Genomic DNA, 22,735 nt, shown 5'->3' with positions numbered 1-22,735 from the left:
GAGGACCCGAGTTCAGTTCCCAGCACCCATGTTGGGAAGCTCACAATAACCTGTGACTCCAGCTCCAGGGGATCCAACATGCTTTGGCTTCTGAGGACACACATGTAGCATACATATACAGGCACACACACATGTTGGTTTAGTGACAGATGTGTCCAGAGGTGTGCTTTGCCAGTCTCCCAGATGGCTCTCAATCCAGTCAAGTTGACAGATGAGATTAGCCATCCAAAGAGTCTTACATTTTCCTCTAAAACTTGCTATGGTTTCCGTTCTATGGAGCTAAGCTTCGTCTGGCATTAGAAGTCCTTCATATTGGTGACCTCCCTCCCTCCCATTGTCACCCCTCACAAGCGACATGCTTCTCCTCCATTTTCTGTCACTAAGCCTTAGCCCATGGAACTGCATCTCCTCAGTATACCCAGCAGCTTGCCATGAGTGAGCATGTGAAATGAAAAGTAGTCAGTCCTTTCTGACCCAACCAGCTTCCGGGTGCCCCTCCCCCATTGCCACCATATTCCCTCCAAGGTATCACTGCTGCCAAGAGCACCGCTGTCCTCCCGTGCTCTTCCTCAGCTGCCTGTCACCTGAAACCTTGCAGCTGGTGAGTTGTGAGGGCTAAGAGGGACATAGGAGGAGCTGTTGGCCAGGCTGGTGCGTATGTCTGTGTGTACACATGAGTGTCTGTGTATTTCTATGTATCTGTATGTTTGTATGTGTATGTCTCTGTGAGTATGTATGTATGTGTGTGGTATCTGTATGTATGTATCTATGTATGTATGTTTGTATGTCTCTGTATCGTGTATTTGTGCATATGTTTATCTATCTGTATGTTTGTATGTGTATGTATGTGTCTGTGTGTATGCATATGTGAATGTATGTATTTGTGGGTCTGTATGTCTCTGTATGTATGTATACATGTGTGTGTGTCTGTATGTATATGTGTATGTGTGTGTGTATGCACACAGCCCTGGAAGTGGGGAGAGGACCACCTGTCCCTTGGTTTGGACACTGGGACCATACTGTGGTGACAGGCTCCCAGATCCTAGCTCACTCTGTTCACTCTCCAATCCCAGCCTTCCTGGTCCTGAGCTTGAGCCCCATCCTCAGATTCCTCACCAGAATCTAGGCCCTTCCTGATCAGGGCCACTTGGCATTGCTGGTGTCTGGCTTCCCCAGCTATGTCTTGTTTCTCTTCTTTTACTCCTTCTCCTCCTCCAATTGTGGACACCATTCCTGTGGCCATCAATGCTGCCTCCTTCAAGAAGCCCGCTTGGATTTTTCCCAGTTCTTCTTTGAACTCCCTGGTGGCTTTTTGGTAACAAGGTCTGTGGTTCTGGCATCTGGAGCTCTCCCTCTGTCCTGCCTGTGAATCCTAGAATGGGTCACAATGCCTGGCGCCATGCCCAGCTGGTGGTCAGCTAGTGTTGGCTGGGTGGAGGGAAAGCCCTTGATTAAGTCTTGTCATCAGCTGCGTGGAACCAGCAGAGTGAGGCTGCTGCTCCTGCCTCCCCCCTGCCAGACTTCCCTGGGATCCCCGATTGCTGGCGAGGGGCCCTATGCTAAGTGGACAGAATGGAGTCCTCAGGCCTTGTCATGGTGGGAGTGGTGGAAAGAGGGACCAACTCTTCCTCTCTAGCCCCTCTTTCTTGGCTGTGGCCTCAGCCTCTCCTCCCTTCAGGGCATAGCAAATGACTCTTCCCACTTGGTGAGGGGCAGGGGCAAGCCTGCAAGTGTGGGGAAGGGAGGTTGCTAGGTGTTCTGTCTCTTCTGGGGCCACCTGGCCCCTTTGCCCTTTTGAGGAAGCACCTAGAGGCTTGGGAAGAGCAGAAGGGCTCAGGTGCTTTCATGATCCCCTAAATCCAGCCTGTGCCTCTCCTATGAAAGATGGATGGACAGAGGCAAGGTCACTGGGTAGGGAGGTTGACTTCTGGGAAGAGAACTTTGATCTTACCACCTCAAAGTCAAGGAAGTCCCTTAAGGATGTGGCCCAGGAGGTTAAATCTTACTTCTTCCCCAAGTTAAAGGGTCTCTTGGTTTGCAAAGGCTAGTGGAGTCCACTGGGACTCAGGCACCTAGGAGACTTCCTGGTCGCTTTAGTCTCTGGCTTCTGTAGGTCCTCAGCATTCTTAGCTGTAAAACGAGTGAGCACTACGTCCACCTCACAGGTGTGAGGACTGTGGACACTCCTTCATACATCTGGCCCTGAGAGATGCCGTCTCTTAATTTTTGTTATTAATCAGATCAAATCTCTGCCTGGCAAAAAATTCATAACCAGCCATGCTGCAAGACCCTGTTCCTGGTGGTGGACAGCGGCCTGCGTGTTAGATGCTCAGACTAGAGCAGTGGTTCTCAACCTGTGGTTTGTGAACCCAATGGGGGTCAAATGACCCTCTCATGGGGGTCACCTAAGACCATCGAAAAACACAGATATGCACATTACTGTTCATCACAGTAGCAAAATTACAGTTATGAAGTAGCAACAAAAGTAATTTTATGGCTGGGAGTCACCACAGCATGAGGAACTGTATTAAAGGGTCACAGCATTAGGAAGATTGAGAACCAGTGTTCTAGAACATTCCACAAGTGGCTCTTGCATCTTCAGCCTACCTTAGAGGTATTGCTGTCTTCCTTGTTGCTGATTATTACCGAATGGGACACAACCATTCTCGTCTGAGGCCCTGATGCGGCCACTGCCCAGAGAGGGTGGCTTGCCACATCCTGATACCCCATAGAAAAAACAGAGCCTCTTCTCTCCTGTACGGATGCTCCTCACTCTCCACTTGATTTTGTTCCATACAGAGACAGGGGTAAGGGGAGGGGACTCTTTTAAGTTTCACTCTTTATAACGTGTGTGAGGAGAAGTCTCCATATTGTCATCATGACAATCATGTCACGCCAGCCTGGCCAGCTTTTATCATATGGAGCCAAGAAGATGGGGCGGTGACTGCTTACATGCGTTAGGGGAAGGTCCGACCGTGCAACAGTTGACAAAGTGTTTACTTGCATGCTTTGTCAATGTGGTTAAAAACAGGGTGTGTGATGGACACAGCAGGAATTGCTGTGCTGCCACTGGAGAGAAAGGATTGCACAGAGTAGCCCTGTGGTCTGCCTGAGGTCTCACACTGTCAGAGAGGCCTACACTTCAGTGTCAGGAGCCCTCCTTTCTCCATCCAGAGACAAGGAACAGAGATAACCAGGCTGCCTAGGTTATGAAAACTGACAACTAATCTTGAGGTTAGGCCAGGGGGAGCTGCCGACAAACCAAGTAAGCAGACAGTAATAGAAGGGAGTAAAATAAAGAGAGTCTATCGTCTGCAAAAAAAAAAAAAATGTAATAATAGTGGATAGTTCCTGACTGCTGATGTAGTCGGGCCAGGCGACATGCTAATGTGGGGCTTACTGCAACCATGGTGTCGTCTGTAACTATTATTCCCTTCCTGTCACAGGTCTGGTGTACAAAAGTCATATGGCGAAGATCACCCTAGAGAAATCTCTTAGTCCATAAGTGGCCCTGGGATATGTCCTGACAGGAGGCCAAGCTTCTTGTCTGTGAATAATAACCATTAGTAGTGACAATAGCGAGGTTAACTGCCTGCCATGCCTCTCATCCTGGGAGAAGCTGAAGGTCAGAGGAGGTAAAAGATGCAGAGCATCTCTGAGTGTACAGTCCTGAGAGGTGATGGGTACAGGGTTGACGAAGTGTATCAGAAGGATAAAGGGGCTTACTTCCATGGCTATGGTAACACATATAACCAAGAGCTACTCAGAGTGGAAAGGAATGATTGGCTACGACTTCCAGGTCACAATCTCTTACAGCTCAGGCCCACTGCTTAGGGATTGGTGCCGCCCACAGTGGGCTGCGTTCTCCCCTGTCAATGGACACTCAGGACAATTCCTTCACAGGCATGGCTGCAGGCCAATCTGCTCTGGGAGATCTCTCAGTTGAGACTCTTTGTATCAAGTTGAGAGCTGAAGCTGTCATAAGCCTGACGGTGTGAATTTACATGTGTACTGGGATATACATGCACCCACACTCACCCACACACAACACACATATACACACAGACACAAATAATAAGTTAAAAGAAGGGGGTGGGGAAGGCTGGGAGAGACAGACCAGGGACAGATAGAATGGATATAGGCAAAGCTCCGGGGTGTCCTTGAGTGAGTCACCCCTCAGAAATGGACTGTACAATTTCTGTCACCCATGGGAACAGGACCTTGGAGCAAGGGCAAAGCAGTATGACTCCTTTTGAGACTTCGTTGGGTGGGAACCACAATGACCTCTGACAGCAACTTGAGGGTGTCACTTCATGGCCACATCCCCGTTGCCATCACACACACGGTGATGTTCGCTGCCTGCATGTGTTTTCTTCTGAGTAAAATTCTGAGAGGTTGGCCTGCTCGTACCATGATACAGGGTGAGAAAGGCACATCCCAGGAGACAGCGAGCCTTGTCTGAGTTAGAAGCTGGGTACAGCTCAGTGGTCAAGGACAGCAATAACCTTCAGAGCTCTCTCTCTCTTCCCAAAGACCGTGCTCAGGAGCACATCAGAGGGGTATAAGGCCTTAGGCTGAGTTGCAACAACTCTAGCCTTAAAATCTAGCTCTTGGTGTGGGTCTGCTTTCTATGTCTGGTGGTGCCATGTCTGACCCCGGAAAACTGGCTGTTGTACCCACAGAAAATCTGCCAGCTGGAGCCCGAAGGAGGCATGAAGGTGGAACTGGTCCTGCGGGCGGCTGAGGCCCTCCTGGCAACTTGCCAGGAGGGCCAGAAACCTGAGATCCTGGCCCGGCTGAGGGATATCAAGTCTCAGTGGGAGGAGACGGTCACCTACATGACTCACTGCCACAGGTAGGGACAGTCAAGGGACCTCACCGCCATATCCTCAGATGCTGGTGACTCTTCTTACCCATTGCCATTCTGTCTTGGGGAAGCCTGAGTGACTCTTCTCCAGACTCAGGGGTCCAGGGAACAGCATGTCTTCTTTGGATTCAGGCCAGCACCTCTTTCTAACAACAGACATAATGGTGACGGAGGGTGGACACTGGAAACTCAGTTTGTTGCACCAGCAGTCCTAATAGGTTCCTGGATCTGTTCTCTTTGTAAAGGCAGACATAAGCAGGCCTGGTTCTGACCAGGGAGATGGCTCAGTGGGTAAAATGCTTGCTGTGCAAGTGTGAGGACCTGAGTTCAAATCCCCAGAGCTCTTGTAAATCTGAGTGTGGTGGTGCATGACTGAACAGAGCTTTCTGCCTTCCAAACCAACATTACAGACAGATGTCTTGATGCCGGATGCCAAGATAGAGTCACTCCACACTAGAGAGGTGGAGAATGAGGCAGATGAAGGCACAGGACTACCCTACCCTGAGAATTCACAGGGGTCCTTCATCCCCCACCCCTACGTGGTGGCCACTAATTGGCCCATGGATAATTTTTTTTTCTGTCTAATATCAAGCAAAGTCCCAGGGGACTTTCTCCTAAATGTTTTCCTAAATGCTTTCAGGCAGCATAGTCTAAGGGCCTGGGGCCACTGTGGGGAGAGTGAAGGATTTGTGTACTGGTAGTGGAAGTTCAGAACTACAGTCTGAGGTGCTGGTGGCTCAGAGCCACCTGGACTTCATCTCCCTAACAGGAGGCTGAGGGTACACGTGGAATCTGGGCTTGGCCTCGTCTTGGGAGATTACTCACAGGACATGAGGTCTCACAGGAAGGAAGGAAAGTCTATAATTTGGAGTGTGACTAGCACAGTGAAAGCAGCATCATGTCCCCAGAACAAAGCTTCTAGAATCTGGGGAGGGTCAGTGACAGGAGCCAGTGGGCAGGCCTCTCAGCCCCACCACCACTGTCTGTCCCACAGTCGCATCGAGTGGGTGTGGCTACACTGGAGCGAGTACCTGCTGGCCCAGGATGAGTTTTACCGCTGGTTCCAGAAGATGCTGGTCACGCTGGAGCCCCCCGTGGAGCTGCAGCTGGGCCTGAAGGAGAAGCAGTGGCAGCTGAGCCACGCCCAGGTGCTGCTGCACAATGTGGACAATCAGGCTGTGCTCCTGGACAGGCTGCTGGAGGAGGCGGGCTCTCTGTTCAGCAGGATCGGGGACCCCAGTGTGGATGAAGAGGCCCAGAAGAGGATGAAGGCTGAGTATGATGCCGTGAAGGCCAGAGCCCAGGTCAGTGGTGGATGGCTCCATCACCCAAACATCTACCCACCCCATCTGCCCCTGCAGCCCTCTGTGGCCCGCTCACAGTCAGCCTGTCATCCACCACCCACTTTCCACTCAACCACCTGGCCTGTCTATTCCTTTCCTGGAGGTATCAGCAAGCCTCCCTCTGCCCCCCACCCCCCATCTCTCCTATCCACCTCACTCATCCCTCAGTCTAGCACTCCCCAGCTAACTAGTCTATTTACTTCTTCAATCGCTTAGCGGTCCGCCCGTCCATTCACTTACCCACCCAGCCATCCTCTCAAGCACTAGTCATTTCCATCTGTTTTCTCGCCCACTCACCCACCGTCTACTACCCTCGTCTGTCTAGCGCCTGATTACCCATCCACCAGCCTTCCGCCCCTTCCCCATATGCTGGACTTGTTCAGAGCGTCACACACATTCAGATGCCTAATACGTGTGTCCAAACTGACGGATTGTGCTGTTCATGTCCCCGGCAGACATGGATTGGCCCGTTGATGAGGCTAGCACCCTTGAAATCCAGTTGCTTCCCAACAGCACCTCCAGCTGAAGACTGAGCCTCCCACACAAGAGCCATGAGATGACTTTTAGGTCCGAAAACCTAATAGAGAGAGGAAGTCCATTAGAGACACTGAGAAGGGACTGGGGTCCAGGCCTGGCTCTGCTGCTGCCCAGTGATACGAGCCGCTCACTTAACTATTACTAGGTTTTGAATTCTGAGAACTAGCTAATGTTTGGACACCATAAAGGATTTATTTATTCTCAGTATGTGAAAGACAGAAACAGCATCCTTGTTTGACACACAGCACATGTAAGCCCTTCCCCGTGGCTTACAAACACAGGCGCTCTGTCAGTCAGCACAGCCCTGAGTACAGGGAGCAGAGGAGCTGAATTGTGAGTTTTGTGTGTTCACGTGTGGCCATGTGTGAGCGGAAGATAGATGCCAGGGGAAGCTGGGTGAGCACCGCTTCCAGATCAATACAGAAGCAATCATGGCTCATCGCCTCTGGGAGGCTCACTGTCCCCTCTTTGATCCGAAGCCCAACAGAAATCCTGGCTCTAGGGAGCGAGAATTGTCTTTCCTAAGCCTTTTTTCTACCCCTTCTGTATGCTAGCCTTCTTACAGGGTAGACAAAGACAATGCCACCAGGTGTATTTATATAAGCTAAAAACAAAAGCAGTAAAAAGAAAAAAATTCAAAGGCCAGGTACCATTGACCTAATAGAAAGAGCCAGAAGTTCTAGGATAGTGGTTCTCAATCTTCCTAACACTGAGACTCTTTAATAAAGTTCCTCACGTTGTAGTGACCCCCGACCATAAAACTGTTTCCATTGCTACCTCATCACTGTAATTTTGTTACTGTTATGAATGTAGTGTACATACCCGTGTTTTCTGATGATAGTCTTAGGCAGCCCCTGTGGAAGGGTTGTTCGATCCCCCAAAGGGATGATGACCCACTGTTCTAGATGATTTCCAAGGTAAACTTGGATGCTGGAGCTGTCACCATACCTGAGTCCATCTGTAGGGAGAGGGGGTGTGGTTGCTTCTGGGCATCATTGTGGTCTTTTTGCTGCTTTGTGAGTTCTTCTTTCTTCCACCGTTTCAGCCCTCTAACACTAGCTAGGAGAGAAAAAAGGATAGAGAAGAAAGGGAGAGACATTATCATTAGACTACTTCCTGCTAACTGGGGGTGTCTAGTTCCTTGGCAAGTTTGGTCTTTGCTGTCAGAATATTTAATTCGGCCGGGCAGTGGTGGCGCATGCCTTTAATCCCAGCACTTGGGAGGCAGAGGCAGGTGGATTTCTGAGTTCGAGGCCAGCCTGGTGTACAGAATGAGTTCCAGGACAGCCAGGACTACACAGAGAAACCTTGTCTCGAAAAACCAAAAAAAAAAAAAAAAAAAAAAAGAAGAAGAAGAATATTTAATTTATTTTTTCTTCTTTGTGCATGGCTACTTAACAAATCCCTTATCTCTTGGGACCCTAGCATTTCTATACCCTCTGAAAAGTCCCCAGAATTCCAAACTTCGCAGAAACCATCTGCAGCAAGCGAAACCACACCCGTGCTAGAGCACGAGGCAAATCACAGTCAGCTGCTGTGGACAATCTGAAGCAGCCCCGTACCCCACACCTGGGATTAAAACAAGTGCACATTTCTATTTCTATGTTGTTTTAAACCGAAATTCTCACTACACATCAGCACAGAGAGAGGATTTGGGGCTCCTGGAGGAGGGAGGGTTTTCCGTTAGCTGGGTATATGTCACTAGGTGTCCATGACGGGACCAGCAAGGCTGGTGTGGAGGAGCTAGCCTTTCTGGAATAGCTGTCAGCTCAACCCCAAGATGGAAGAAAGGTGTTGAGGCATGAGGGGGACTGAGTCCTGCAGAAGTGGATTGTTTTCGCCTTCCAGCTGCTGGCTGGAGGCTGGGAACCCTTGATTTTCTCTGTGGATCTGGGACCCCAGAGGGCTTAGAGGGGCTGTTTAACGGGGACTGGCCAGATGGCTTGGAAAACCCAGAAGTAGCTTGACCCACAAGAGATCACGCTCATGTTTGTGCGTGTGTGTGTGTGTGTGTGTGTGTGCCCCAGAAGAGTACACTGGATCTCATGAAGCCGGAATTATTGGCAGTTGTGAGCTGCCTAACATGGGTGGTGGGAACCAAACTTGGATCCTTTGTAAGAGCACTCTGAACTACTGAGCTGCCTCTCCAAGCCCTTTCTCCTTCTACCCTGTGCTCCTTGGTTGTCAGGTTTGGCATCATGGAGACAGTTATTTGCTTAGTCACCTCTCCCCCTTCCCCCCCATCTGTTTTTATAGATGTCAGGCATGGGAGGTGGTGAAGTCTCTGATACAGGTGGGGACAGGTGCACCCCCTTTGGTTTCTGGGGACACCCCCTGAAGAAGCTTCTAGGTCCAGTGTAGAGGTGCTTCTATCCTCCCAAAGCACCGAAAGGAAAGTGCAGGCAGGCCAGCTGGCGCCAGGAGTGTCTTGTTTGATTTGAAACCATTACTTCCGAGTGAGCAGCAAACAACATCTGCCCTCTTCCACAGAAAAGGGCTGCCTGGCATCAGGCCACGGGTCCTAGACTTTCTGCAGCCCTTTGTTGGGGACATAAATCCAAGCCACCCTGTTAATTGCTTGGGTTTTGACATTGCTGACAACTCTGCCTGCTGCAGATGGTTTAATTGTTTGGTTTAATCAGAAGGCGGAGTCCTCGTCCGCTCCTTCCCCTGTCACTCTCCCACTGGCTGGACTCGGCTTTGAAATGGCTGTCGTGCCTGGCACTCAGCTAATCTGGATTCCTGCCTGCCCCTTGCTAGCGCCTGCTCCTCATCAGGGGAATTTTTATTTACTTTTCTGGGTGCTAGCACCTCATGATTCACACAGGCAGAGCTACCCACCATTCATTCCTGGGAGGAGTTCCCCCTCCCCTCATCACTGTCACCATCAGGCTCGGCCTCCGAGGTTCCTGGCAAACCCGCTGAGTCTCATCCATGAGCCTTTCCTATGATTGAGGGAACTGTGTGTGCAAACCAAACCACAGGAAGTGGGAACCACTGAAGGCATAAAAGAGGCCCCAACAACTTTCTGGAGGCCGAGGACTGATCTGTGAAGGGGGTGGTCCCCGCCAAGGCTCTACTTTGGGATGTAGGCAGTCCTTATCTTGAAATTCTCATCTCTTTCCAAGTGACCTGGTCCTAAGCCTTGGCTATCCCATCTCTAAAATGGGGAGATTTTCTTGGGCTTGCTGCTATTGCAGAGGTTTAATGAAATGGTATTGTAGTTGTGGTGAAGTGTCTCCAAGGAGGAGAACCATACACAGACCGATGAGGAAGGCTTCAGATCCACCTGCCTGCCCTGTCCTCAATGGAGGGCTTGTGACTCAGCTTCCCACAGCATAGGGCCTTCCTAGACATGGCCTATTCTACAGAGAGGAGCTGAGGTCACCAATCTTTGACTGCTGCACTAACTGGCCTCTCCGATGGCTGCTTGGCATTGGGCTAAGAACAGGTTTTAGGTCTTTAAGCGGACAGGGAAAATTTCAAAGCTAACTATTTTATTGCATACAAACATGACAGAGAGTTCAGGTTGTAGGATCTGTAGTGAAAGGTTTGATGGAAACAGGGCCGTTCTCTCTACGCCCTCTGGCTGCTTACGTGACACAGTGCAAGTAGCCCCCGAATGGTTGAGAGATGGCAGTCGAAGCCACATGACAGGCAAACCCAAAAGCATTTGGCTTGATAGAAACAGTTTGGGGTCCCCAGCTTCCAGGTCCCCCATCATCCCTATGTTGGGATGGAGAGTGCAGTCTCATGCTTGCTGTCTGGATCTCAGCTTGGGCCCCATGACAGTCATAGTTCCTCAGTTCCTCCTAGCTCCAGCGTGTACCTCTTCAGGGGGGCGTGTCCTGTGAGCAATGGCTGATAAGTTAGTTACGGCTTACCGATGCCGTAAGCCACACAAGGTGTGCACTGGGAGAATCACCCGGTTCTTTTCCTCGACTTTCGCTGCAAACCCCCTCTGTCCTACCTATTGCTCTGCTATTGCTATGATACAAGCGCCAACGAAAAGCATTTCTTCTGTGAGGAAAGCGTTTATTTGGGTTCCTCTTCCACATCAGTGTCCGAGGGGAGTCAGGACAGGAACTGGAGCAGAGCTTCAGACAGATGCTGCTACGGTTTTGCTTTATGGCTTTCTCTCTAGGTCATGGTCAGCTACCTTTCTTATACAGCCTGGAATCCCCACGTCTCTGGCTGTCCTCACCGGGTGTCTTAGCCAGGGTGTCTATTCCTGCACAAACATCATGACCAAGAAGCAAGTTGGGGAGGAAAGGGTTTATTCAGCTTACACTTCCACATTGCTGTTCATCACCAAAGGAAGTCAGGACTGGAACTCAAGCAGGTCAGGAAGCAGGAGCTGATGCAGAGGCCATGGAGGGATGTTACTTACTGGCTTGCTTCCCCTGGCTTGCTCAGCTTGCTTTCTTATGGAAGCCAGGACTACCAGCCCAGGGATGGCACCACCCACAATGGGCCCTCCCCCCTTGATCACTAGAGAAAATGCCTTACAGCTGGATCTCATGGAGGCATTTCCTCAAGGGAGGCTCCTTTCTCTGTGATAACTCCTGCTTGTGTCAAGCTGACACACAATACCAGCCAGTACACTGGGTGTCTTTGGGCATGTCACTCCACTGCTCAGAGTCCTTGTCTGTCAAGTTGGGATGAAAATGAGAAGCCCCTGTGGGTGGATTTACAGAATGTGCATGTAACTTTTTTAACAGTGCTCTAGCAGGGCAAGGGTGAGGGCAAGGGCTCAGAGGGACAGTGGTCTGTGGACCTTATTGTTGTTCATGCTGTTCCTATACCCTTTCAAGTGGCATTCCTCAGACACAGCAGGAAAAAATGGCAGCTATACGGTTGGCCAGGCCAGGTGCTGGCATGTGTGGGACTTCAGCGTCTGCTTCTTACTCCAGCATCTATACAGACTCCCCCACACTCCCTGCCAAGCCGGTTATTATTCCTGGGCTGAAAGAGCCCTAGCCTCAGGCACTGGGCTCCTAACCAGACCAGGGACCCTCATGGCAGGAAATTCCTCCTACAGCACAGGGTGGACCTCCTGGCCCAGGTGGCCCAGGACCATGAGCAGTACCGGGAAGATGTGAACGAGTTCCAGCTGTGGCTGAAGGCGGTGGTGGAGAAGGTGCACAGCTGCCTGGGGCGGAACTGCAAGCTGTCCACGGAGCTTCGACTCTCTGCACTGCAGGTACACCACTGGGACCCACCCGGGACACTGTGTCCCAGCCAGGCTGTCTTAACACCCTGCTGAGAAAGAATCTTCCTTCATGTTGTCACAAGTGGGAATAGTATAGCTTGCTATACCAGACACAGACACCTGCTGCACAGACTCCTGGGAAGAGAACCAGAAGATCTAGTGTTAAACATTTAGGGTGACAGCTTGACAGATGGGACAGATTGGACCTGCAGGATTCCAGTGGCCTGGTCCAGACCCATGAGTCTCAGATATGGGGTGCATCCATGGCAGGAGATGTTTTTATTCATTACAAGTCTGAGTGGGTGCTGCTCCTGCCTCCGGGATGACAGAGGCTCGGGATGCGGTTACAGACCCTACAGTGGCCAGGGCAGCTCTAAAGTGGACAGTCATCCCATTGAAGGTGAAGAGCTGTGGGTGGGCACCATGCTGTGGTCAGGAGAAGTGGGTTCATGCCACCTTTCATAATGCATGGCCTTGGGAGAGCATCTAGATCCTGTACCTTGTGAGTGTATGCAAGGGTTTTAGCAACAGATGCATGTAAGGGGGTGGGGTGCGGTAAAGAAACTACAGACATGACTTCTCTATGGTATGGGTAAGGGGAAGGTTTTTATTGAGAAAACAGCCAGAGACATCTGGAAGATTCCAGAACAGAGAGAGAAAGCAACAGACTGAACATGACCGGCAGACTGGACATAGCCAGGGCTGTCTGCACGGGATGGGAGAAGAGCAGGTAATCAGGAATAGAGAAAAGTGAGGATAGCTCCCTGTTCCAGGAGGATATGGTCCAGGTTGAGCTTGTCTTTGGCTATTTGGACTGCCTGTGGGACTCTGGAGAATTGGAGTTTACTTTGGACCAGACAACAAGTTATTACCAGCAGTTCAAGAGCTACATCTCAGCTCTTCCCTCCCGGTGTCTGTTAATTTATGTTTAAATCAACTTGCCTTTGAAGACGCTGATGACCATTATTTAGAAAGAAAGCTTAGATTAAGATGAGAGTGTCCAGCCCGCAGCCCAAAGCGTGGGAGTTTAAGATATTGGAATGATTGAAACTTGGGGGCCAGCTTGGGAAATATTTATGTGTGTCTGTAATCTTACCTTGTCACAAAAAGGAAGGAAAAGAAGACTTGAATCACTGTTGGGGGAAACCAGCACTATTTGTAATTAATATAAAAACATAAAAATCAGACATGGTTACATATAGCTAGAATCCCAGCACCTGGGAACTCTGAGGATCAGAGGTTTAAAGGCCATCCTTAGCAATATATTGTGGCCAACCTGAGCTACATAAGCCACACACAACATTCTTCACATACCTATACAGATTTAGCAAAAAAAAAAAAAAAAACATAGACATGCATCTAAAATCTAAGTAGGTATCCTCACACAGAGTGAGGCTTGGTGCCCCCTGATTCTCTGTGGATTCATGGCATATCTTGCTGATGGCTTCAAGCTGATTTGTTTTAAAGAGACAGATTCCAGACAATGTTGAAGACAGAGGCACAGGTGACAGTGATGTTCTCCTACAGGCACTCAGTGACTTGGAAGAGACAGGAGAGGACATTCTCATCTCACAAGTCCATGCCACCTAGGGCAGACAGTCACCCTTGGGATGGTCCCCAGGTCTGCTCTGCGAGCACAGCTAACCTTTGCTCTCCTGCTGTCTCCCCATCACCCTCGCCAGGACATCGCCAAGGATTTCCCTAAGGGTGAAGAGACTTTGAACAGATTGGAGGAACAGGCTGTGGGTGTCATTCGGAACACCTCTCCTTTGGGTGCGGAGAAGATCTCGGGAGAGCTGGAGGAGATGCGGGGAGTCCTGGAGAAGCTGAGACTCCTCTGGAAAGAGGAGGAAGGGAGACTGAGGGGCCTGCTCCAGTCCAGGGGGGCCTGTGAGCAGCAGATCCAGCAGCTGGAGGTGGAACTGGAAGAGTTCAAGAAAGGCCTTCAGAGCCTGGCCCAGGAGGGCTTGGAGCCCTCTGCAAAGGCAGCCACAGAGGAAGAGCTGGTAGCCCAGTGGAGGCTGTTCTCAGTAAGTACAGGGGTTGCTGGAGTTACTCTGTGGTGTAGAATCACAACCACAGAGAAGCCATACACCTCTCGGGTACACTTGATTCTTTGGTGCCTGAGTTCTCTGAAAGGGTCATAGAGAAAGCAGGTGTTTCTTCCCGTTTTCCAGAAGAAGAAACTGAGGCCTGAAATATTTTCCCCTTCTTTTAATCCCTAAAGGCACATAGTAAGTTGGTGACTAATTAACACCCAAGGAGCATAGGACATCTATACGTGGATTGAAACCCTTTCCTTCCTCAGCAGTGGGATGGAGGATGGATGGTTTGGCCAGGCAGTAGTAAGGGTTTGTGTGGCACATGTTCTGGAGGTGCCATTTGAGATCGAGTGACTGCATTTCTTTGGGCCTCAGGCAGGGACAACATGGTGTCATGGTGACAGTCTATGGCACATCATACATAAGCCTCATAAGCCAGAAAGCAGGGGCAGTCAGGAAGACAAGACAACCAGCCCCCTTGAACTCCTTCAATGGCACAGTTCCTATGACCTAAGGACCTCCCCCGGGCTCCTCCCCTTGGCTCCTCCCCTGGCTCCTCCCCCTGGGCTCCTCCCTCTATGCTTCTCTCTCTGGTTCTCCTAAAAGCTCAGACCACTGCTGTCTCCACCACCGAAATCACAGGAGGAGGCCCAACTTGCAAATAGGTTTTAGATAAAGATTCCCAACTCTCCCCGACCCCAGACCCCTTACTTTACTGTTTTTTGGGTTTTTTTTTGTTTGTTTGTTTTTTGTTTTGTTTTTTTTTCTGAGACCGGATTTCTCTGTGTAGCCCTGGCTGTCCTGGAACTCACTCTGTAGACCAGGCTGGCCTCAAACTCAGAAATCCGCCTGCCTCTGCCTCCCAAGTGCTGGGATTAAAGGCGTGCGCCACCACCGCCCGGCTTACTTTACTGTTAATATCAGGATTTTTGTCAGTGGTAGAACTTGCTTAGCTTGCATGAAGTTCCAGTTTTCTTCCTTTGCACCTCAAACGGTGGGGGAGCCATTAAATGAAATACCTATAAAAAAGCGTGTCACCCTTCCCCCCTCCCCAATCTCCCTCCTGCCCCACCATGGTGCTAAGGTTCTCTTGTCCATCCTTGATGAATTTGAGAGCTTTTTCATCCAGCTTCCCAGAAGGCCAGGTCACACTGCATCTTTCTGCAGAATGGACCGTGCATCCTCAAGGACCACCTGCTTTAGTCTGAGTCAGCGCAGTGCGGTGGTTGAGAGTGGGGATCCTGGGGACTAGACTGTATGGTTTCAGACAGGCTCCTGTCCCTTACTCTGGACAGCCTTAGGGGAGTGGTTATCTTCAGGAATATAATTGGGAATATGGACAGGAGGACCGGAGAAGGTGCTTACCACCTCAAAATGGAGGTGATTAAAAAGTACTGGCTTTCTCGTGAGTCCGGCTTTCTAACCAGTGGTCTACGTTCCTCAATCCTTTCTGTTGGAGCTTTGTTCTTCTTAGTTGTCTTTTATGTCAGTGCTGGGGATTGAACCCAGGTCGATCTCTCAGAGCCAGAGGGAAAGGCTGTAGCCAATGGGAGGAGCTACAGTAAAATGAAGCTAACGTTTGTCACAGTGTCACTATGAGGAAGGTGACACCCAGTATAGCCAGGAAGCTACAGAGAAGGTTAAGCTTCTGGCTGGGGAGCAGGGGCTGAGCCTAAGGGTAAAACCCTCCCCTCCCCCCAACTATGAGTCTGGTGACAGGTAAGACCCCCCAGTCCATGCCTTTGGTGACAAGGTCTCCAGCCTGGCCAGTCACTGGCCTCTACTCAGCCCCTGAACACACACGGTAATCTCCCTAAGGAGCCTCACTAGTGCCTGGATGTCATCTTGCAGGGGACTCGGGCTGCACTGGCTTCAGAGGAACCCCGTGTAGACCGGTTACAAACTCAACTGAAGAAACTTGTCACTTTCCAAGACCTGGAGCCGCTCTCTGACAGCGTGGTGGCTGCCATTCAGGAATACCAAAGGTACCCCGGGAGGGTGAAGTCAGGCAGGACTGAGGGTGGGCGGGACTCAGGGTGCTGGATACTTAGTACCCTGTGTGAGGAGGGTGGGCTTGCTCTCTGAGGACGGCAAGTGTCTACTCAGTGTCGACTCTAGCCTCATTGTTAGATTTGGCTCCCAGAAAGAGGTCTGAGCTTTGCTTTTTCCTGGCCTGGAGGCTCATTCGCCCACCTCTGCTGGGTCTTTGTGTGGCTGAGCATTGGGAGAGCTATGCCATGCAGTGTCATAAGGGAGGGCTACCGTGTAATTGAGCACCACTCCCCTGCCTCCGGCCATGCTGAGACTTCAGTATCCGAGTATCTTCAGCACAGCCTCTGCTTATCTCTGCCCATGGGCGCAGCTGGAATCAGCAACACTGAATAACGCCTCCCCTCTGCAGAAGTGAGCACTGCACATTTGGGGTGCTCACATATTTTTGCTGAGGCGACATCCTGAAAACAGCCCATGTATCCCAATGGCATCTCCTTAGTGCATCTGATACAGCTGCCTGATGATGGGGGATTTCTTCAGAGTGGACATAGGCACTCCACCTGACTGTGTCCCCCTTTAGTGTTTTCACTTGAAGGGGGGAGTGTTACAGGCTAGCCCATTCTGCAGCACTTTCTTCCAGGATGTCCTCAGGCTCAATTTGCTCTAGGTCCCAGGCTAACTCTTATCGTTTATTTTAAACAATCTTTTTGTTGTTGTTTTGGTTTTTTTGTTTTTTCGAGACAGGGTTTCTCTGTGTAGTCCTGGCTGTCCTGGAACTCACTCTGTAGACCAGGCTAGCCTCGAACTCAGAAATCTGCCTGCCTCTGTCTCCCAAGTACTGGGATTAAAGGCGTGCGCCACCACTGCCCGGCTTAAACGATTTTTAAGGGATTAAGCTCTTGTTTGAGTCTGAGTGGGAAGGGCAGTCTCCCAGTTTTCTGTTACTAGAAGCCACCAAGGGTATGAATATTTCTGGGAGCAGCATGAAGAGCGCTCTGAATTAGAGGTGTTTCTGGGGGCGTTCTGTTATTCTCCAGTTGAGGAAACAGGGCGTCAGGCCACACAAGGCACGGCCACTCTGCCTGCCTCTAGACTCCCACCCTTTCAGACACTGCAGACTCATTTCCTGAGGGCCCACATGTCGGAGGGAGCCGTAGCTCTGTCCTCAGGTAGACCCCAGGCATGTGGGTATCTCATTCCGTTCTGCCTCAGTGCTTACAAGTTCCCCCTAAGTTCTAAGCATGTGTCCATACACACTTGTGGCAGCCCATGTGTTAGGAGAACAGCCCCTGCCCTGGCAAGTCTGGGCAGAGGCCTTAACCCTGGATTAACCTCGCTCTCTCTTCTCTGGATCTGTACCCTGTGCTGCCCTGGCAGAATGAAGGGGAAGAATGCCAGGCTCCACAATGCGACCAGGGCAGAGCTGTGGCAGCGTTTCCAGCGGCCCCTCAATGACCTGCAGCTGTGGAAGGCCCTGGCCCAGAGGCTCCTGGACATCACCACCAGCCTGCCCGACCTGGCCTCCATTCATACTTTTCTACCACAGATTGAGGTAACCAGGCTTCATGGGGCTGGGGAGGCCACTGGTCCAGTGTACGGAATCTCAGCAGCTCTCTCAGGAACAAGTGCATTCCTGAGTCCTCAAGATACTTGGACCAGCCAAGTACTGAGTGCACTTGTTCTCAGGGACAAAAGTCACCCTTAGTCCTCAGGTAGAGGCAAAGTCTGGTGTGACTTTCATGGATCTCCTACATGGAATTTGGTCTCCCTTGGAGTCCCCACTATAGGTAGAGATAACAAGGGTTCTGCAAGAGAACAGTGTAGCAAGCCATTGTCTTCATTGTGTCTGCTGTGACAGCCTGGCCAGGGGGACCTTCAAATCCAGAGGTGATCAGGTGACAATGTCACCTGGATCCCAGGCTCTCCTTGCTCCAAGTCGTGTCTCTTTCTGGCCCCCAACTTAGCTGACAAAGTATTTGTTACAATACTTTGTAGCAAGCGGTACTTGTTATTGGTGGGAACTGCCCAGGGGCCAAGGGCTTCCTCCATCACCTCTTTACTGCCGATTAGTAGGTAAAGCCTTTCTGGAAACCTTTTATCTCATTGGTCAGGCAGGTCATGTGACCATCCTTTTACCCAGCGCCTGGCTGAAGATGGTGAACCAGTAACACTAATGATGTTAACCCTTCAGTTGGGGCACTTTGCTTCCAAAGCAAATGTTGGCTTTTCCGGAAAGAGGAATATTAGGAAGAGCATTTGGCAACATCTGTCACAGAGTCCCTCAAATACTGGAGTTTTCATCGGCTCACAGTGTCACCTCGGCGCTCTCAGTCCATGAGATGCTCTTGTATCCAGGGATGCTCAGACACACAGGACAGAGAGGAAGTGCTGGGTGTCAACCTCATTTGATAGTTTCTGTTCTAATTATGAAAATATTACCCAGAGACTGTAAAGATTCCAGGAGAGTTAAACAAAAGCCACCCACCATCCCACAAGGCACAGGGCCTCCCATCAACACATCCGACCAGTTTACCCCTCATCCCTGCTGGTCTAGTGGGTGTTGCTGGGAGAATCTTTAACCAGGTTTGGCCCTGTCTCCCTGGAGCATGCTGCTCAGCGTGCAGCCTGCAGCCTGCACATGTGTGAGCCCCAGGCTGGTCCTGGGACTCATCCTTGGATTCTCAGTGGACACAGCTCACTGGTGTGGCTAGTCTTGTTAGCCATCCTGCTTTAGGGAATGCCCTGCCACCCCTGCCTCTATAAACTGAGATTTCAGTTGGCCCACTACGCCAACCCAGCCTTTATTCTGTTTCCTTGGGGTTCAATCACAGGTCCCTTATGCTTGTTCAGCAAGCACCTCAATTGTTGAGCCATCTCCCCAACTTTAATCTCTCCCTAATTATTTGTGTTTGTTTGTTTGTTTGTTTGTTTGTTTGTTTTTTAAGAGACAGAGTCTCCCTTTGTAGGCCTCGCTAGTCTAGAACTCACTATGTAGATCAGGCTAGCCGTGAACTCACAGAGATCCACTTACCTCTTGTTATTGGTAGGAACTGCCCAGAGGCCCAAGAGCTGTGTTTTCTGAATGTCAGAAGGTCTGTTGGTGATGGAGGGTCACTGTGTACATGCATAGGGGACCAAGCTATCGAGGTGTGGCCAGGGGCAGGGAGTGGGGTGCCAGCTTGGAAGCAATAGGCAGGTGGGAGCTGTGGTTCAGGTGGGAGAGGCTGAGTGTTTGCTGGTGGTGATGATGGGCAGATGTGGGTTTCCAAGACAGGAAAGGGGATGGATTGTTACTTGGTAATGAGATACATGGGGGATGGGCTGGTAAAAACAAAAACAAAAACAAAAGAAAACCTCCATGGATCCTAAAACTCAGGGCCTCCCAATGCACTCCTGCAAGTCTGCTTCCTCTGTGTTAGTCCTCAGGTGCCTGCAGAGTCACAGCTCCTGTGCAGCAAGCATAGGAAAAGGTGTGCCCCTGGCTGTCTGAGGTGCATGGATACTTTGTCTCCCACAGGCAGCCCTAACGGAAAGCTCCCGCCTGAAAGAGCAGCTGGGGATGCTGCAGCTGAAGACCGACCTTCTGGGCAGCATCTTTGGCCAGGAGAGAGCAGCCACCCTCCTAGAGCAGGTGACAAGTTCTGTGAGGGACAGAGACCTACTGCATAACAGCCTTCTTCAGCGGAAGAGCAAACTTCAGGTGAGTACCAGCGGCTTCGCCCTGGAGCCTGGCCCTGGGGTGGGGGTGGTCCCTGTGACTCTGGATGTGGGCCTAGATTTCCTACAATCTCAGGTTCTCGACTATAGACAGGGCATGACTCTCACATGGCCCTTTAACTGGCTCCCTAGCTATCTGCTGCTGGTCACTCCTAAGCTCTTTATCTCAAACCACACTATCTCCCATAGAGCTGCCGAACTAGCAAAGATGGGGGCTGGTGAGGTAGTCTAACCAGTGAATGTGCTTGCTGCCCAGCCTTTCCCTGATTACAATCCCCAGGACCCACATGGTGGGAGGAGAGAGCTGACTCCTACAAGTTATCCTCTGACCTCCACATGCATTCACACACACACATACCACACACACACACACACACACACACCACACACGCACATGCACACCCACAGGCACACGCACACACACAAAGAAATTAAATGCAATAGAAGATGCAGATACAAACATTTGCTAACTTTAATCCACTACAGTCCCAGGAATAAGTGTTATTAATGGCATGCTTCTGGCTACACTCAATCAAAGCAACAGCCTGGCACTCTGTGGGCAGCCTGTTCTGCCTGCCAAATGTTTGCTGAGTGTCCAGTAATAGCGATGATAATGGCTTATGGTCTACCGGCGTTGGCTCTGGGCCAGCCACCTGCTGATCTTGGTCCAGCTGATGTTCCGGGGGAGGGGCTGCCGTTTGCCCTGTTTTACAGGTGAGGAGAGTCAGTCAGGATCTGCTGGCATGGGGTCAGAGCTCAGGCTACGTCACCTGACTCCAATCCAGCAACCTCACCTCATCAGCAGGCCGAGGCAGGGTGACTGGAAGGAGCCAGACAGAAAGAGAAGTCTTCATTTTCAAACCACCGAGGAGACAAGCACTCACAGGAGGTGTCCACAGAGGGGTCTCAGCAAAGAGACCATTGGTCCTCAGCCTTCCCGGTGCTGTGACCCTTTAATACAGTTCCTCATGTTGTGGTGACCTCCCCTCCTCCAACCATAAAGTTATTTTTCTTGAAGAGGGAAGACCCACATTGAATGTGAATGACCCCAGCCCATGGGCTGGAGTTCCAAACTGAATAGCTATAATTTTGCTATTGCCGTGAATTGTAATGTAAACATCCATGTTTTCCGATGGTCTTCAGTGACCCCCGTGAAAGGGTCATTCAACCCCATCCCCCACACGGGGCGCAATACACAGGTTGAGCATCTCTGGTCTATAGGCTGCTGCAGCCTATAAGGTTCTATATAGGGTTCAGACAGTGAAGAGGCCGGTGTCTGTAGGGCAGCTGGTTCGATTCTGTCTCTATAGCAGAGAGTCTAAAAGGGAACGAGTAGCCTGGCTGTATTCTAATAAAATCATGTTTATAAATAAGCTTCTGGTGAGATTCGGTGTATAGCGGAGGGGCTGCTTGCGAGGATCATGGGTAACATGTGATAATGGAACACAGGGTTGGCCCACCAGGGAGGGCTTCCTGGAGGAGATGTGTATAAAGAGGGCCGCCTAGCCCACTGTTAGGTCTTACAACGCGATATGAGAAAAGCTCTTTATTTGTGGTTGTATTTGCAGAGCCTGCTCGTTCAGCACAAGGACTTTGGGGTGGCTTTTGATCCCCTACACAGGAAGCTCCTAGACCTCCAAGCCAGGGTCCAAGCAGAGAAAGGACTTCAGCGGGACCTTTCTGCAAAGCAGGTCCAGCTCCTGAGGTTGCAGGTGAGGAGTGGCTGGCACCTTGCGCTCTGTTGTCTGCTTGGAAGCGCCCCCTTCTGGCGATTTGGGTCCATTACTGCAGGGATGACTTGGGTTTTAGTGGAATCTCTGCTTATTCTCCGCCAGCAGTCCTGGCCTCAGTGGGGACTGTTAGCACCCCTGTCACCCCCGCTTCCATCCTGGAGCTGCTGAGTCTTGAGTCTAACACAAGGACAAGCAGTTCTTTTGGGCTCTGAAGTCTGAAGAGTGGTCAGGAAGCAGAGAGCAGTAAATGCTGGCTCTCAGTTCATTTCTCCTTTTATTCCTTTTGAGACTCCAGCCCACGGGGTGGGGCCATCCTTACATAGTCAGTGTGGTTCTTCTCTCTTCAGCTAATCGGATTTGGAAACTCCCTCATAGACACATCAGAGGTGTCTCCTAGATAATAAAATTCTAGTCGGGTAGGCAATAAAGATTAACAGTCATAGGAACTATTTTTGGTGAGTCTGGAGACTTTCAGTTGAATAAACCAATTTTGAGATTAGGAAGACATGCTTTATATCCTGTGTGGACTGCATACAGGCCGGTCGCTGGCAATCACTGGCCGGCTGTGGAGCTGTACTGGTTTTTATCATGCACACGACATGATGTTTATTGTTTTAAATCCAAGCACGGTTCGTGTATAAGCTGACAGCATTCTCTGGAAAACATTAAGCATGGTACATTTGAGTCTTTAATACTGAAGGAGGTATAATTCCTCATAGCAACCAATGGTCACCAAATGAGAGTCCAGACGTGAGTTTCTTTCCCAAGACCCTGTCTGGGATCTTTCCTATAGTTTATTTTTATAGTGCCCCAGGATATTTGTGTCTGAATTTTAAAGTTTCATTTGCTCTGAAAAGGAATCTATTGGACCACCCATGTAGTGCAGCCTCTGATAGAGGGAATGAGCTATCCTGGGAACCTAACTCAGCTCCTACCCTACTGGGCCTCCAGGATGGAGGGTCTTCTGGGGGGAAGGTCTTCTGGGTGGAAGATCTTCTGGATGGGGGTCTTCTGGGTGGAGGGTCTTCTGGATGGGGGGTCTTCTGGGTGGGGCTCTTCTGGATGGAGGGTCTTCTGGATGGAGGGTCTTCTGGATGGAGGGTCTTCTGGATGGGGGGGTCTTCTGGGTGGAGGATCTTCTGGATGGGGGTCTTCTGGATGGGGGTCCTTCTGGGTGTAGGGTCTTCTGGATGGGGGGTCTTCTGGGTGGAGGATCTTCTGGATGGGGGTCTTCTGGGTGGAGGGTCTTCTGGGTGGAGGGTCTTCTGGGTGGGGGTCTTCTGGGTGGAGGG

The 22,735-nt window shown here is 50.6% G+C and overlaps 1 protein-coding gene across 3 annotated transcripts in view; it reads left to right on the top strand.

Moving 5' to 3' along the window:
- The window catches only part of Syne3 (spectrin repeat containing nuclear envelope family member 3), an 83,679-nt gene that overhangs the window by 38,279 nt on the left and 22,665 nt on the right, over positions 1 to 22,735 (top strand). For 2 of the 3 annotated variants that reach the window (XM_028764416.1, XM_028764417.1), the window contains exons 3-10: positions 4,683 to 4,855; positions 5,862 to 6,171; positions 11,789 to 11,950; positions 13,642 to 13,989; positions 15,853 to 15,986; positions 17,371 to 17,545; positions 19,511 to 19,693; positions 21,279 to 21,422. In XM_028764416.1, the coding sequence (XP_028620249.1) occupies positions 4,683 to 4,855; positions 5,862 to 6,171; positions 11,789 to 11,950; positions 13,642 to 13,989; positions 15,853 to 15,986; positions 17,371 to 17,545; positions 19,511 to 19,693; positions 21,279 to 21,422 (1,629 nt within the window). The remainder of the gene's footprint in view (positions 1 to 4,682; positions 4,856 to 5,861; positions 6,172 to 11,788; positions 11,951 to 13,641; positions 13,990 to 15,852; positions 15,987 to 17,370; positions 17,546 to 19,510; positions 19,694 to 21,278; positions 21,423 to 22,735) is intronic. The other variant, XM_028764418.1, reaches the window with a different exon arrangement.

This window comes from Grammomys surdaster, unplaced genomic scaffold (genome assembly GCF_004785775.1).
Source record: "Grammomys surdaster isolate TR1022 unplaced genomic scaffold, NIH_TR_1.0 144, whole genome shotgun sequence".
Lineage (NCBI taxonomy): Eukaryota > Metazoa > Chordata > Mammalia > Rodentia > Muridae > Grammomys > Grammomys surdaster.
The sequence above is the reverse complement of the archived record's forward strand: the minus strand, read 5'-3'. Positions and strand labels throughout refer to the sequence as shown.